Source organism: Salvia miltiorrhiza, chromosome 8 (genome assembly GCF_028751815.1).
Source record: "Salvia miltiorrhiza cultivar Shanhuang (shh) chromosome 8, IMPLAD_Smil_shh, whole genome shotgun sequence".
Taxonomy (NCBI): domain Eukaryota; kingdom Viridiplantae; phylum Streptophyta; class Magnoliopsida; order Lamiales; family Lamiaceae; genus Salvia; species Salvia miltiorrhiza.
The window spans coordinates 25,090,691-25,105,043 of NC_080394.1; the positions used below are offsets into that span (position 1 = coordinate 25,090,691).

The 14,353-nt window shown below is 37.2% G+C and overlaps 1 protein-coding gene and 1 non-coding gene across 2 annotated transcripts; both read right to left on the reverse strand.

Annotated features, from left to right (window-relative positions):
• Positions 1–132: 132 nt before the first annotated feature.
• On the reverse strand, positions 133–5,766 carry LOC130997212 (uncharacterized). Its single transcript, XM_057922460.1, has 5 exons — positions 5,184–5,766; positions 2,506–3,439; positions 1,556–1,651; positions 1,114–1,250; positions 133–426 (listed from the first exon to the last, which is right to left on the reverse strand). The coding sequence occupies exons 1-5, from the start codon at positions 5,456–5,458 to the stop codon at positions 252–254; spliced, it is 1,617 nt and encodes a 538-aa protein (XP_057778443.1). The 5' UTR covers positions 5,459–5,766; the 3' UTR covers positions 133–251.
• Positions 5,767–9,264: 3,498 nt separating this feature from the next.
• On the reverse strand, positions 9,265–9,371 carry LOC131002119 (small nucleolar RNA R71). The gene has a single exon (XR_009094195.1). It is a non-coding gene; the product is annotated as a small nucleolar RNA R71 (small nucleolar RNA).
• Between the last annotated feature and the right edge of the window lie 4,982 nt (positions 9,372–14,353).

Here is a 14,353-nt window from a genome sequence, read left to right on the forward strand (position 1 = left end):
AATCTAATAATACCACATCCCCAGAAAGATACAAGACCAAGCGAGTAGTGCAAGGCTACCCCCACTCCATTCACATCTCTACCGAAAATGCTCAAAAATTATAAATGTTTGTTAAAGCAAGAATATAAGGAATTTGTGTTTGCAAAGTTTATTAGATTGTATAAATTGAGTTAGTTGAGTAGTGTTTACAGTGGGGACACAAGTGGGATGTTGTTTTGTATATGCACATAATAAGCAGCCACTGCCATGATTCATTCTCTTTTGTCCTCCTCAACATCTTCCCCAAGACCGAACACATGATCTGATGCAATCGATGCCTTCCTTTCTTTTCTTTCCACTTTTGATGCCAACTCTCCACCCACTACTACTCCCGCACCGGTCAGTGATATGCCCTCCTCATCATCTTCACCTGTCTCGTACGCATATCTACAATAATTCATAAACATCAGCTCAAACAAAACAAACATATAATTCCACCGCATTGCTGCTTAAGAATGCATCCAGATCGACGCCATCATAAACGAAGTGAGAGCACTTTCTTCTACTGCTTCTTGCCTTTGCTTCCTAGCCATTTAATTAAATGCTGCACAAGTTCTTACAACTAAGTTTATTGCATGTGGCATCACGGGGTATATCGTCCTCACAAAACTAGACACATCCTATTGGCACAGCTATTTTTATCAAGAAGTCAATTGTCTTCTTACTTCTTGAGGTGGGGTATCACATTTAAGTTTCCTTGATGCTGCATATCATTGCATTGGAAATTGTCATGGCAGAATTGCATACCTAAATTTTCTGTTACTTTGTTTAACTCTTGGTTATATAGCGATCTTGCTAATTGACAATACATGACCAAATATATTGACTACAGATGATTTGAAATCTTAAATGCAACTTCCAGTTTGTCATGGACCTCATGGTCTAAGAATAAGATACTTGTTTTGAGTAAACTATCAAATTTCCCATGCCTGCACTGGAATCACCAGTCAAAAATATATCTTGGGACAAGACCAGACACAGACCGAGATAGATTTCAGTATCATTGTAGAAGCAAGCGACAACAGATGGAATCAAATTGAATTAGAGCTAGAAGGCCAAAAAGATAGAAGTTACCTCGTAGGGTTATTAGAAGGAGCAAAAAGGATGCATATGACTACCAACAAGATGAAGGCAAGCAAAGTCCAGAAAGCTGGGATAATCCACGCTCTTCGCCACGATTCACTAAGGGGGTCACTGGCATTGAAATACAACTGACCAAGCAAAAATTCATGTCAAGTTTATGCAATTATAGCACAGAAACAAACGCAAGGAATTCCCACAATTCTTTTGCTGTCTGCATCTAAGATGCTAAATAGAGTTTCCTGTTGAAACTGAGGGGTAATCAGAAAGCGCAGCGTCATGGTATTTCATTGTCAAAACCCCATAGCCATTCCCACTCACATTTTAAAATGTGGAAAGTTTGTGGGCTAATACAGCTTTATAAGAAACACTGACCAGGTGTCAGCTAAGCAAAGGAGAGAGTTTGGGCAAATATTTACTAGGGATGCAGAATTACCTCATAGCCAATCCAAGCTACCGAAAGCAAAATGGATATTGCCAAAGCATTGGTGAACTTGCGATAAAGCTCAAGTTTTGCCATGCTTCTACGTATCTGATCGCAAACACAATTAAAAGCTTTGTTATAATTTAGAAGTGAGTAAATACTTTGAGATATACAGGCTCCTGACAAATTTTCACCTAGAATAGACTACAGAGCTAGTTGAAAGAACTGAACACTTTGCGCTATCCTATATTTATTAAAAATGCTGTGAAATACTCCAAGTCTCCAAAACAATATATAACAGATCAACAACTAACATGGTATACTAATTAGTTTTTAAGCAGATACATGTAATGACAGTTCCAAATTTCACACAAATTGGAAAATCCAGACAATCTAAATAGCACCTAATTTCTACTCAAAATGCACAAAGCTCAGGTACAAACGCATAATACTCGAGTCACCAGTTGGTTCACATGTATTATTTGACACCTAAAATTTGAGATCATTAGCCTGGTTTGTTGACTTGTGCAATTTGTTTTTATGAAACACAATGGATATGGGATCCTCATTGTTGCAAATTTTAAGGCCAAGTAAACTTTTGTGCCAAAGTATGGGGAGTAAATGGAGTTATGTACCATCAACCCCACTTTGCATGGCCCAAAAATGCACATGCATACTAAAAAAAACAAATGAGCATTATAAAAAGGATCAGGGAAGAAGGAAAGAAATTAAATTCTTAGGGATATTAAAGACCTTGTTGATTGTTAAACTGATGAATTTCACACATATCAGGACAAGATGCAAAAATTATTCATTCATCAACTGAGAATGGCCAAGTTATACTGCTAAATCCTTCTCACCAATCCCAATTATCCAAAACCCTCAGATAGGAAACAACAAGCTCGAAAGAAACTTAAAATGATTCTGTTAGACTTAGTTGATGAAGGAAGACGGAAAAAAACCTGAAGCTTCTCCAATGTTTTGGATAATGATGAAAAGATCCAAACGATAAAGCATGCGTCCAGAAGTGCTACTGGTAGTACCAAAAAGAGCCTGGTTTTTCCAGCAAAGTCATTGATATTTCCTAAATGTTCAACAAGCTCCAGCGCTTCTGATGCCATGAAATAAACCATACCGAGAAGAATTACTTTCGCACTTATTCCTCCTAAGGTTGGTCTCATAACACCATAACCCATTGAAACCACAAGCAACAGAAGGCGGGAGACAGTTTTCTTTATAGCAGTGAATGTAACTGCCCACAGTGTAATACCAATTGGTCTGCTGCCAGTGGCATTAAAGTTTGCATATTCAAAGTACCAAAGAGCCATTTCACACATTCCTAAACCAATCACAGCAGTGATTTGATAATGCAGTTGAATTATATCTTTCCACTGTTGTACAAACCGCAGAAACCACAAGAGACCAAGAATAAGATACGCAAGGGACATAAAACCATAAAATGTCATCATTGGTGCCATTTTCCCCGGTAGATAACCTTCTGGGTTCCTCCAGACAGTTCTTCCACTGATTAATGTGCCCTTCAGCTGTGGATCACAAACCACAAAATATAGATAGTACATACCAGTTTTGTCAATCTCAACGGTTTGGAAGTCCATCTTAGCCTCTTCATTGACCCCTTCAAATGCAACCTGAAGCCTTTTTGGCCACTCTGGGTTATCAGGAGGATTACGGATAATGACCTCACCAACCTTGCAGACCCCTTCCTTAGCAAGAGTACGATTGCAACATATGGCATTGGAGTTCATATAAGCTCTTCCAATCTTATCACTGTCTTTAACCTCAACTATAATGGCCTCTACCACTCCAGTACTCTGCTGATATTCGTTCTGCTTCTGGGCAACCTCCGTTGGCCTCCTAAATGTGACAGACTCAAACCTAAAACAGAACAGAATAAAGTGACAATTATTCTTTTTTAGACCCGGAAAATGTAGAAATTTGGATCAAGGAATACTATTTATGGCCCTAAACCATAAGTACTGTGCTTGCTATAACCATAGAACTTCATCCGACCAACTTAGTAGGAAACTTAATAGACGTCCTCATGGATGCTTGTATTGACAGCGTGGAATACACTTGAGCTGCATTAAGTAGTAAAATTTTGTATCTAGACAACATTTAGACCCAGCAAATTCATCCACAACGATCATATTCTTCAATTGATTATTCAGATGAATATCAATGATGGAAGATAGCTAAGACTATCACAAAGAAAACAAACAAAACACTAGGCATTTCAATATTAACTACAATAACTAACTTAAAGTGCTTATAAGCTCCCCAAAAAATAAGTTCCTCTACCGTAACTTTTTTCTCATTATCTTATAAGCAACACTCATTTTATAAAATTTATTCAACTATAATTTTTTAGTTTCATTATATATCATTCTAATTTCATATCTCTTCGATTTTCTCTCTCTAACAAAGATTTTGTATCTCTAACTAAAAATTCTCTCTCTAGCTTATAAGTTCAATTATCCAAACACTTTGACAACTTATAAGTTCATATGAAACTACATCTTATAAGTTGTTGAAACATCTTATAAGCTCCAAGAGCTTATAACCTCTTTAAAATAAGCTTAGCCAAACGCCCTCTAAAAGGCAGAATAGGTAAAAATTAAGGCTGTAATAGAACCACAACTTGATGCTGAGTCTAGGAGTTATAAAGTCTCAGTAACCTACATGTCACATTAGTATTTAAGCACCCCAGTTAGCACCAATTAGCTTGTACGGAATCTACGTCTGATGTAACATTTTCATTTAGAGAAATGCCGCATATCATATATCCTAACAAATAACTCAGCACAAATCTGGCAAGTTATGGAAACTCTAGATGGTGTCAATCTTTACATTCCAAAAAACCTAGTCCGATCTCAACTCATATAGAACAACAATTTGAGTACAAATCAGACAGGTATGAAGTCAGATGCTAATGTTCCTTATTCATAAATCTTAACCAATCAATAATAGTCTAATCACCAATATTCCACATTTCAGCAGAAGAAAAGTAATTTATGAAACAGTTAGAAGCCAAGTAACTAAAAAATACAATGGGATTGGTGGAAAATTTTATTAAGCATCATGATTTATCTCAATAAGCATTTCACTGCTTTGGCCGAGAAGATAGATGTTATATAACATGCAGGTGATTATATGCCCTCTCTGCAGTCAAAATTACACTAAAAGACTCGATAGCTGTGGAAAATTTTAGCCTTGTCCAGCTTAAGTGGTAAAAATTAGATGAAAATGAATGAGCAAAATGTGCTCCATAGTATTCCCTGCCAGTGCCACATCTTCTGTCTCCTTAAACCTGACTAATAATTAAATTATACATCAATCATCCACAAGAGTTCCTTGGTTTTACTTATTGTCACACCACATTCGACGGTAATTACATGAAGAGTGAACCTAATGGAGCCCTATATATACCACAACACAGTCAAGAACAAGAGATAAACTATGCCATGTCTTCTTCCATTGTGACAAAACTAATCACACAACAAATATCCATAAGATCACCCACAACAACAATATCAGCAAAAAGGAAAAAAGGTCCCAAAGTAATGCAGTACTTCGCATTCTAAAAAATAGCCGAATTTATTCAACTTTTACAGTATGTTACCTGATGAAAGATTTTCCATTGAGGGGTTTATTATTATCATCAGTGGGCGTATTTTTGGGAGGATCGAGAACCTTAGAAGCATAGAGTCCTTCACTGCCGCCGTGAAAGAAGAAAGAGTTGAAGCGAGGGATGAAAGCTTCATTCTTATACTCGTGGATCGACGCTCTCACTCCATTTTCTCTCACGAAAATCAGCAGCAACAGCACAAAAATCACTGGTATATTCCTTCCATAGGCCAACAATAAATCGCACTGGGTGCCTCTTCTTAACACCATGTCCACCTCTCTCTCTCTCTCTCTCTCTCTCTCTTCTTTTCCAACTCTCTCTCTCTTATAGATGATTTTATAAGAAAATAAAAATTGAAATAGGAATGGTATGGGACAATTAAATGCGATATATTTAGAAATGATAACCACAAAAAGGGGGAAATGAAGGAATTTGGAGGGGATGGATGAAGAAGATGAAGATCTCAGAGCATCAAAATTTCTGGTGTCTACCAACAACACAAGAGTGTTATTTTCCTCAACTTTCTTTTTTTTAGTGTAAAAATAATTGTGAAATGCTAATATGCCGATTTACTTTGCCCAGATTCTGCGTAAATTTTTTGTTTTAGGTCATCGCATCGACCACACCTAGCCGACACGTGGCTTCTATAACTAAAACTTGGTTTGCCCTAAACCAATGTCTATGTTTTTTTTTTGAAAGGTAAAAGAAATTTATTGAGATAGTAAGTATAACGAGTACTCAATCCCAAACGTTAAAATAGAATGCCAACACATAACAATAGGAAAAACAAAACTAGAAAGACATAAGAAAATTACAAGAACTTGATCGAAAAACATCTAATTGGGTCGATAGCCCATTCACGAGATGTGTACCCGAAGTTAATGAGGCTCATTGCCTTAATTCATTTCCATGTACAAAAAATAATATCATTCACCGTTCTAGTGATATCAAGAGTTCTGTTAGTGAAGACTTTCTCGTTTTTGACTTTCTAGATCTTCTAATAAACACGCTGCCAGATACGGTTAAACAATATCTTTCTCATCTTGTTCCCACCATTCTCAACAAACTCAACGAAGTGTTTCAAAATTGAAAGCGAAGAAGGAAGGGATCCTGCTGTAAATTTTATTCAACATCAAACCAGAAAAAGGACAATGAAGCATAATATATATGATCAGATGACTCTACTTGGGAAGAACAAAGTGGACAGCTATGATTATTATTCTCGGGGTGAATTCTTCTCTTCATCAAATTCTCTCTCGTAGGAATTAAATAAGGAAAAACTTTCAAGACGAAAGATGATACTTTGCGCAGGATGCATTTCAACCAAATGGCATGTTGTCGGGATGTTTATTAAGAGCATCTCCTATCCTATAACCCTTTGGAATTAGAGTCTCCACTCCATAATTGACATTATAGCGAAACGTTGAAATCTGCGCAGAATGTGCCAAACTTTGAAATACTTGAATTTAGCTTCACATTTGACATTATTGCTCTAATATCTATGTGCTAAATGGGCCTTGGCTTTTGAAATGAAAAGATTATGCGAGAGTACTATGTGGTAGATGGGTTTTGGCTTCTGAAATGATAAGATTATGCATGTGCATATATTGTGTTTGGGTTGTGTCCCTGGTTGTGTTGTATCTATGATTATTTTCGCTTCAAAATGAGATTGGTTCGACCTTGAGTATGATGGGTTTGATTGTATTCGTACATATATTGTGTTTGGGGCTGTGTCCCTACTTGTGTTCGTGCATATATTGTGTTTGGGGTTGTGTCCCTAGTTGTGGATGCATACTAGGGCTGCAATTGAAAAGGATTGTGTCCTAGAGTTCATATCAACAAGATTACAAATGTTTACACTTTTGACAAACATGGTTTTCATACCTCAATTCCACATGTTTTGTTGTCATTTCCCTTCATGTTTTGCTTGTGAATGCTTGTTTGTGCCCGAATATTTAGTTTTATGAAGATTTGATATCTTGGTGTAGTTTTGGAGTAATTTCAGGAAAAATAAAGGATTAATTGGAGCATTTTGAAGATATGAGATTGAAGTACGTCTCGAGAGGAATCCGTGAGCGCAAACGGCGACCAAATCCGAGTCCGAACGAGGGAGAACGGAGCAAAACGAGCGGACTGTGCAAAACGCCCAGTACCCCGCGGTCACCACCCGCGGCCGCGGGGTGGGACCGCGGGTCAGCTGTTCCCAATTCCAGGGGTGTACCGCGGTCACCACCCGCGGCCGCGGGGCGGGACCGCGGGTTCCCTGAGTTTTGCCCACGTTTGAGCACCACGGGCGCGGGCCATGACCGCGGGAAAAGAGCGGAGTCGCGTTTTTCAGCCCTTAAACCCCTTTCTCCCCCTTTTCCTCACATTATTCATCTTCCCCAACCTCACACACACCCACTTCATCTTCCCCAACTCTCCAATCCCAAACCCTAGCCTCCATTCTCTACCATTTTTTCTCTCTTCCACACACAAAAACAACACCAAAATCAAATAAAGAAGGGGAAGACTTGGAAAGGAGCTCATCAAGACTACATGATTGAAGATCAAGATTATAGGATTTGTCTATGAATCTCTATCTCTCTATATCTTTATTTATGTTTTCTTATGACTTGAGATTTGCTTTTATTATGAATATGCTTGGCTAAAATCTCTTATCTTAGGGATTAGATTAGATGGATTTGTAATGGATTGATTTCTTTGTTCAATATATATCTTGATTGTGCTTATTGTTATCTTTTCAAGTCCTAGATTTATCTCTTGTATGATTGGTTGGCCACCTTTTGTGCATTTCTAATTTGTGATTTGAATCGGGAGAGGATAATTACAATAGATTAGGAGTTTGATACATATCATCTCAATAAACCGGGAGGTTGAGAGGTGGGTGAGGGCTTGTTGATCTTTTGTGCTCTTGGGAGTTATAGGTTAGAAATTGACCGGGGACGGCAATTATGACCCGTAATCTACTGTTTTAGTCGTCCGGGAGGGGGCTAAAACTAGTGGGGAGATCGCCCTAGATAAGTAGGCCATATCAAGATTTATATTGATTTAGATTGAAGTTCATTACGATCCATCGAAATCTAGTCCCTAGGATAACTTTCATTCGAGTCATTCCCCAATTTATTAACTAAGTTTATCTTGTTGTTATTTTATTTACTTGCTTTATTTAGCTTTGTTTTAGTTCTCAATATCTCTTCAATTTTGATTGTCTAAATAGATTGAAAACAACTTATTAATAATATTTAGAAGTTTAAATTCACCAATCCTTGTGGAATACGACCTTGCTTCCACTTATTGCAACTACACCGTACACTTGCGGCGTGGTGAAAATATTAGCGAACAAGTTTTTGGCGCCGTTGCCGGGGATTAGTTTAGTTTGATTACTTGTGATATTTTGAATCATTGTGCTTAACTACTTTGGACATTTTACTTGCTTTATTTTTATTTTCAATTTTAAGATTGTGTCTTGACTCTTTGTTTCTTTTTGGTTGGTAGGTAGTGTATGAACACAAGGTCTAAGGGTGCACCTCTTATACCCATTAACCTTGAGGTTGAAGCATTTTGCCGACACAACAAAGCAAGAGCAAGAAGAGAGAAAGAAATAGAGGGAAACATGATGGAAAATCAAGAATTGATCCTCCAACTCCAAAGACAATTGGAGGCTATGCAAGGGCGTATCAATGAGCAAGAGGCTCGAAGGAATGCACCACCACCACCACCTATTAGCAATATGTTCCAACCCGTGGTCCAACAAGGGGGAGTGCATGCCCCAAGAATCAATGCCAACAATTTTGAACTCAAGGCGAGTCTCATCAACATGGTGCAACAAAATCAATTTGCCGGTCTTTCTCAAGATGACCCGAATGGACATCTCGGCAATTTCTTGGAGATATGCGATACTATCAAGATAAATGGAGTCCCGGAGGATGCCATTCGACTCCGACTCTTTCCCTTCTCACTAAGGGGCATAGCCAAGACGTGGTATCAATCTTTGGAGATTGGTTCCATCACTACATGGGAGAAAATGGCTCAAAAGTTCCTTATCAAGTTCTTCCCTCCAAGTAAGACAATGAAGATGAAGAAGGACATTGTCCAATTTCATCAATTCGATGGAGAGACCTTCTATGAAGCTTGGGAGAGATTCAAAGAGATGATAAGGAAGTGTCCCAACCATGGTTTGGATCAAAACACCATTATTTGCTCATTCTATACCGGGTGTAGTGGTGAGATGCAAAGAGACATGAATGCATCGGCCAATGGAGCATTGTTGGAGAAGAGCCACGAGGAGGCCGCCCACATCATTGAAAATTTAGCCGCAAATAGCTACCAATTTCCGGGAGAGATGGATTAGTTGTCTCATCTATCTTAAGCTTTACTTGTTTTTGTTTGTTTTAGTATTGTTGTCTTGTTTTTGTTATTGTTGAATAAATGAAAGCTTGAGAGTTAGTTGGGTTGATATTTTTGTTTTTGTTTTGCTTGGGATAATTGTATCAAACTTTGTGATGTTGATTGAATGTCATTGGGCTTATGATATGAATCGTTTTTTGGAAAAATTGTGTGTATCACTTGTGGATTATGCATGAAAAGTTTGAACTTGTGACAAGTGAGTTAAATGTTTTGCCTCCAAGAACTTGAAAATGAGCTTGTAAGAATTGAGCCTTTGATTGTCATACATTTACAATCTCATTTTATTCTTGAGTGTAAATCATTTGAGCATGTGTGTTGATCTCTAGAACTTGCCATGAGTCCTTTCTTGAAAATAAAAGTAGATGTGTTGTTAATATTGAAGTGATTTAAGGCCATCTTTGTTAGCCACTTGACCCCAATTGTGCCAAATTCTCATATGATCCTAGTTTACCCTCTTTGTGCCTTGTAGCATTTCTTTGAATTAACCAATGATGGGTAGAACTTAGATTGTTAGTGGTTACTTTGATGAAAATGTTTGGGAAATGATTGAAATTGCTTATCAAGCTTTGATTGAGTGAAAATCACTAGTCCCCTATGAGCTTAAAAAGAAAAAAGAAAAAAAAAGAAAAAAAAAATGAAAATGAATGTGAATAAAAGAGCATAAAGGGGAGTGATTTGCCTTTTGAATCATATCATGATAAGTATCACTAAGGGTGAAAAGAAGAAATGTGGGGATATTGGTTTTTGATTGATTAAAAAAGAGAAATGGTGAATTTGACTTGTTCATTGTGATTGTTAGATTGTGGAATATGAGTCATTTGCCTAAAAACACCTCACCTCACCAAAGAGCCCTCATTACAACCCAATGAAAGCCCTTTTTGATCTCTATTTATAACACATTGAAGCATAGAGAGTTAGGACAAATGGCAAGCCTATGGTAGATTGCATGCATTGTTTCGAATTGAGTGTAAACACGTCCATTCTAAACACTTGAGAGTTGAGTGCACCATTGAAACATCCACTTTGTTAGGATTCAAGCTTGGAGGTTATAATATTGAACTCATTATCACTTGTGACTTCTTGGAATGCATTTATACTTGTGATGCACTTTTGAAAGATTTTTTGTAAAATTTGAAGCCCTTGAAATGACACCAATTCATGCTCACATGTTTGTTTACTTTTATTTCTCTTCTCTTCGTCGTTTGGGGACAAACAACACTTTAAGTTTGGGGGGTTGACAAACATGGTTTTCATACCTCAATTCCACATGTTTTGTTGTCATTTCCCTTCATGTTTTGCTTGTGAATGCTTGTTTGTGCCCGAATATTTAGTTTTATGAAGATTTGATATCTTGGTGTAGTTTTGGAGTAATTTCAGGAAAAATAAAGGATTAATTGGAGCATTTTGAAGATATGAGATTGAAGTACGTCTCGAGAGGAATCCGTGAGCGCAAACGGCGACCAAATCCGAGTCCGAACGAGGGAGAACGGAGCAAAACGAGCGGACTGTGCAAAACGCCCAGTACCCCGCGGTCACCACCCGCGGCCGCGGGGTGGGACCGTGGGTCAGCTGTTCCCAATTCCAGGGGTGTACCGCGGTCACCACCCGCGGCCGCGGGGCGGGACCGCGGGTTCCCTGAGTTTTGCCCACGTTTGAGCACCACGGGCGCGGGCCATGACCGCGGGAAAAGAGCGGAGTCGCGTTTTTCAGCCCTTAAACCCCTTTCTCCCCCTTTTCCTCACATTATTCATCTTCCCCAACCTCACACACACCCACTTCATCTTCCCCAACTCTCCAATCCCAAACCCTAGCCTCCATTCTCTACCATTTTTTCTCTCTTCCACACACAAAAACAACACCAAAATCAAATAAAGAAGGGGAAGACTTGGAAAGGAGCTCATCAAGACTACATGATTGAAGATCAAGATTATAGGATTTGTCTATGAATCTCTATCTCTCTATATCTTTATTTATGTTTTCTTATGACTTGAGATTTGCTTTTATTATGAATATGCTTGGCTAAAATCTCTTATCTTAGGGATTAGATTAGATGGATTTGTAATGGATTGATTTCTTTGTTCAATATATATCTTGATTGTGCTTATTGTTATCTTTTCAAGTCCTAGATTTATCTCTTGTATGATTGGTTGGCCACCTTTTGTGCATTTCTAATTTGTGATTTGAATCGGGAGAGGATAATTACAATAGATTAGGAGTTTGATACATATCATCTCAATAAACCGGGAGGTTGAGAGGTGGGTGAGGGCTTGTTGATCTTTTGTGCTCTTGGGAGTTATAGGTTAGAAATTGACCGGGGACGGCAATTATGACCCGTAATCTACTGTTTTAGTCGTCCGGGAGGGGGCTAAAACTAGTGGGGAGATCGCCCTAGATAAGTAGGCCATATCAAGATTTATATTGATTTAGATTGAAGTTCATTACGATCCATCGAAATCTAGTCCCTAGGATAACTTTCATTCGAGTCATTCCCCAATTTATTAACTAAGTTTATCTTGTTGTTATTTTATTTACTTGCTTTATTTAGCTTTGTTTTAGTTCTCAATATCTCTTCAATTTTGATTGTCTAAATAGATTGAAAACAACTTATTAATAATATTTAGAAGTTTAAATTCACCAATCCTTGTGGAATACGACCTTGCTTCCACTTATTGCAACTACACCGTACACTTGCGGCGTGGTGAAAATATTAGCGAACAACTTTCATGCTCTATTACAAAATCTATACAAAACTTTTTAAAACCATATTACTAGGCTGTGGATACATCTTCAATCAACTTATGTTGATTGAATGTAGCCTCTATGCCTCCCAATGTTGGTTATTTGACTTGATTCTTGCTTCTTCTTCTTCTTCTTTTTTTGGCAGATGACCACAAACGAGCAATAGAGCTCCTACAACAGCTGAACTTATCCATGGCTGCCTTTTGAGTGCCTCGAGCTAGCTTGTCATTCTGTTGTTTTGAAGTAGAAATAGAACTATATATTGTCTTTCTTGTGTTATGAGATCTTTTCTTATAGTCATTTTAAAGAAATGTGTAAATTTTGATGGGTATTACGGTTGTATTTATAGACAAGTGTTCCCCATTTTTAGTAGGAAATTTGAATCAAACCATTTTTTCTAGCTTTATTAGTTTAAATCTGCCGCCTGTTTAATTTTTTGTGTAGTGCACTAACCTTTAAATTTTTCATTCTGCCGCCTTTTTCGATTTTAATGCCATGAATCAGTGTGAATCCCCAAAATTAAAGGGCTTGATTAATTGAATTTAATTAAAGTTTGCCACTCTAAAATTTGAAAATGTTACTCTCCTCGTCCCCCAAATAATTATTTTAAAGAAAAGTTGTTAAGTGTATTAAGGCATCCACTGTTGAAGAAAGTTATGGGGTAGTAGTGAGGTAGTACCATAGGGAGGGATAAAATTTTGGGGTAGCAATTTGGATGGGGAAGTTCTGCCACTACCCGGATAGTTATTTAAATTGTGGACCCCATCATTACTTTTCAATTGTTTCTTTTTTTTATTATTGTTTTTTGTTTTATTATATTAATTTTTAAATTATATTTTATCATTTAAAAATTTATTTTATCAGTAAAATATTATACAAAAAATAATATGCATAAATAAATAAATAAATAAATATATATATATATATATATATATGTGTGTGTGTGTGTGTGTAGTGGTAAATATAATAATAATAGTGGGGTCCATGAATAGTTAAATATGAGGTAGTGGCATAGTGAAAAAAATATGAGGTAGTTGAAAAAGGAGGTAGTTGTTGAGGTGGCACACATGTGGCACCACTATGGGGTAGCACCATAGTGGATGCTCTTAGTAGTGAAGAAAAAATGTTATACTCCCTCCGTCCACCAAATGAGTACCCATTTGTGGACGGCACGGGTTTTAAGAAATGTATGGAGTGTAGTGTAAATAATTTAAGGGTCCCACTTTTTGAGTGTATTAATTAAAGAGATGTGTGGGGTACACTTGCCAAAAAGGGAAATGGGTACTCATTTCGTGGACGGACGAAAAAGGAAATATGGGTACTCATTTCGTGGACGGAGGGAGTAATTAGTATTGAGAGTGATGAAAAGTAAGAATAAATAAAATATTATTAGTGGTGATAGGATGTTATTTGGGGGACGTTCCAAAAAGAAAATATAAGAAGTTATTTGGGTGATTTAAGGAGTATTAATTTATGTTAAAGTAAAAAATATTGACTTGATCAAGTAGGAATAAAATAAATTGAATTAAATGCATCAACCATATGGACCACTACACTTTTCTCTAATCTAAATTTTTTAAATATCCGTGTCAAAAAGTTGTGTAATCATATTATTAGGGGAGAGGGAGTAATTAAATAATCTATGTCGTCCTCAACAAATTTTCGCTCTCAAGTTGTTGCCACTCACAAATACCACTACTGAAGCTGACAAAATTGGTCCGACTATAATGCAGGGTTAACAGAAACCCAGAAAAATCCAAGCTTAAAAAGCTTGTCCAATCAACCCATCAGTTGATTGGGCTTCAAGCCCATTGCGAATCAAAGGTAGCGTACCCAAAACACAGAAATAAATGAAATAAAATAAAAGGATGATTCTTTAACAAATTAATATCGACCAAAATATTGTTTAGTTCAAACTTGACTTATTTATCACTGGATCAGGCTTGAGCTTATTTTACCAAAGTTCTCTAGCTTTCTAAAAGTAGAATGAAATTTAAAATATCACAAACACGTAC

Bases quoted from the DNA above. Each gene is read 5' to 3' on its own strand.
- LOC130997212 (XM_057922460.1), bottom strand. From the start codon at position 5,458: ATGGTGTTAAGAAGAGGCACCCAGTGCGATTTATTGTTGGCCTATGGA. The intron at 1,251-1,555 runs GTAATTCTGCAT...TTGCTTGGTCAG, and splicing joins TAGCTTGGATTGGCTATGAG to TTGTATTTCAATGCCAGTGA. The intron at 427-1,113 runs GTAACTTCTATC...GAATTATTGTAG, and splicing joins CCTTCTAATAACCCTACGAG to ATATGCGTACGAGACAGGTG.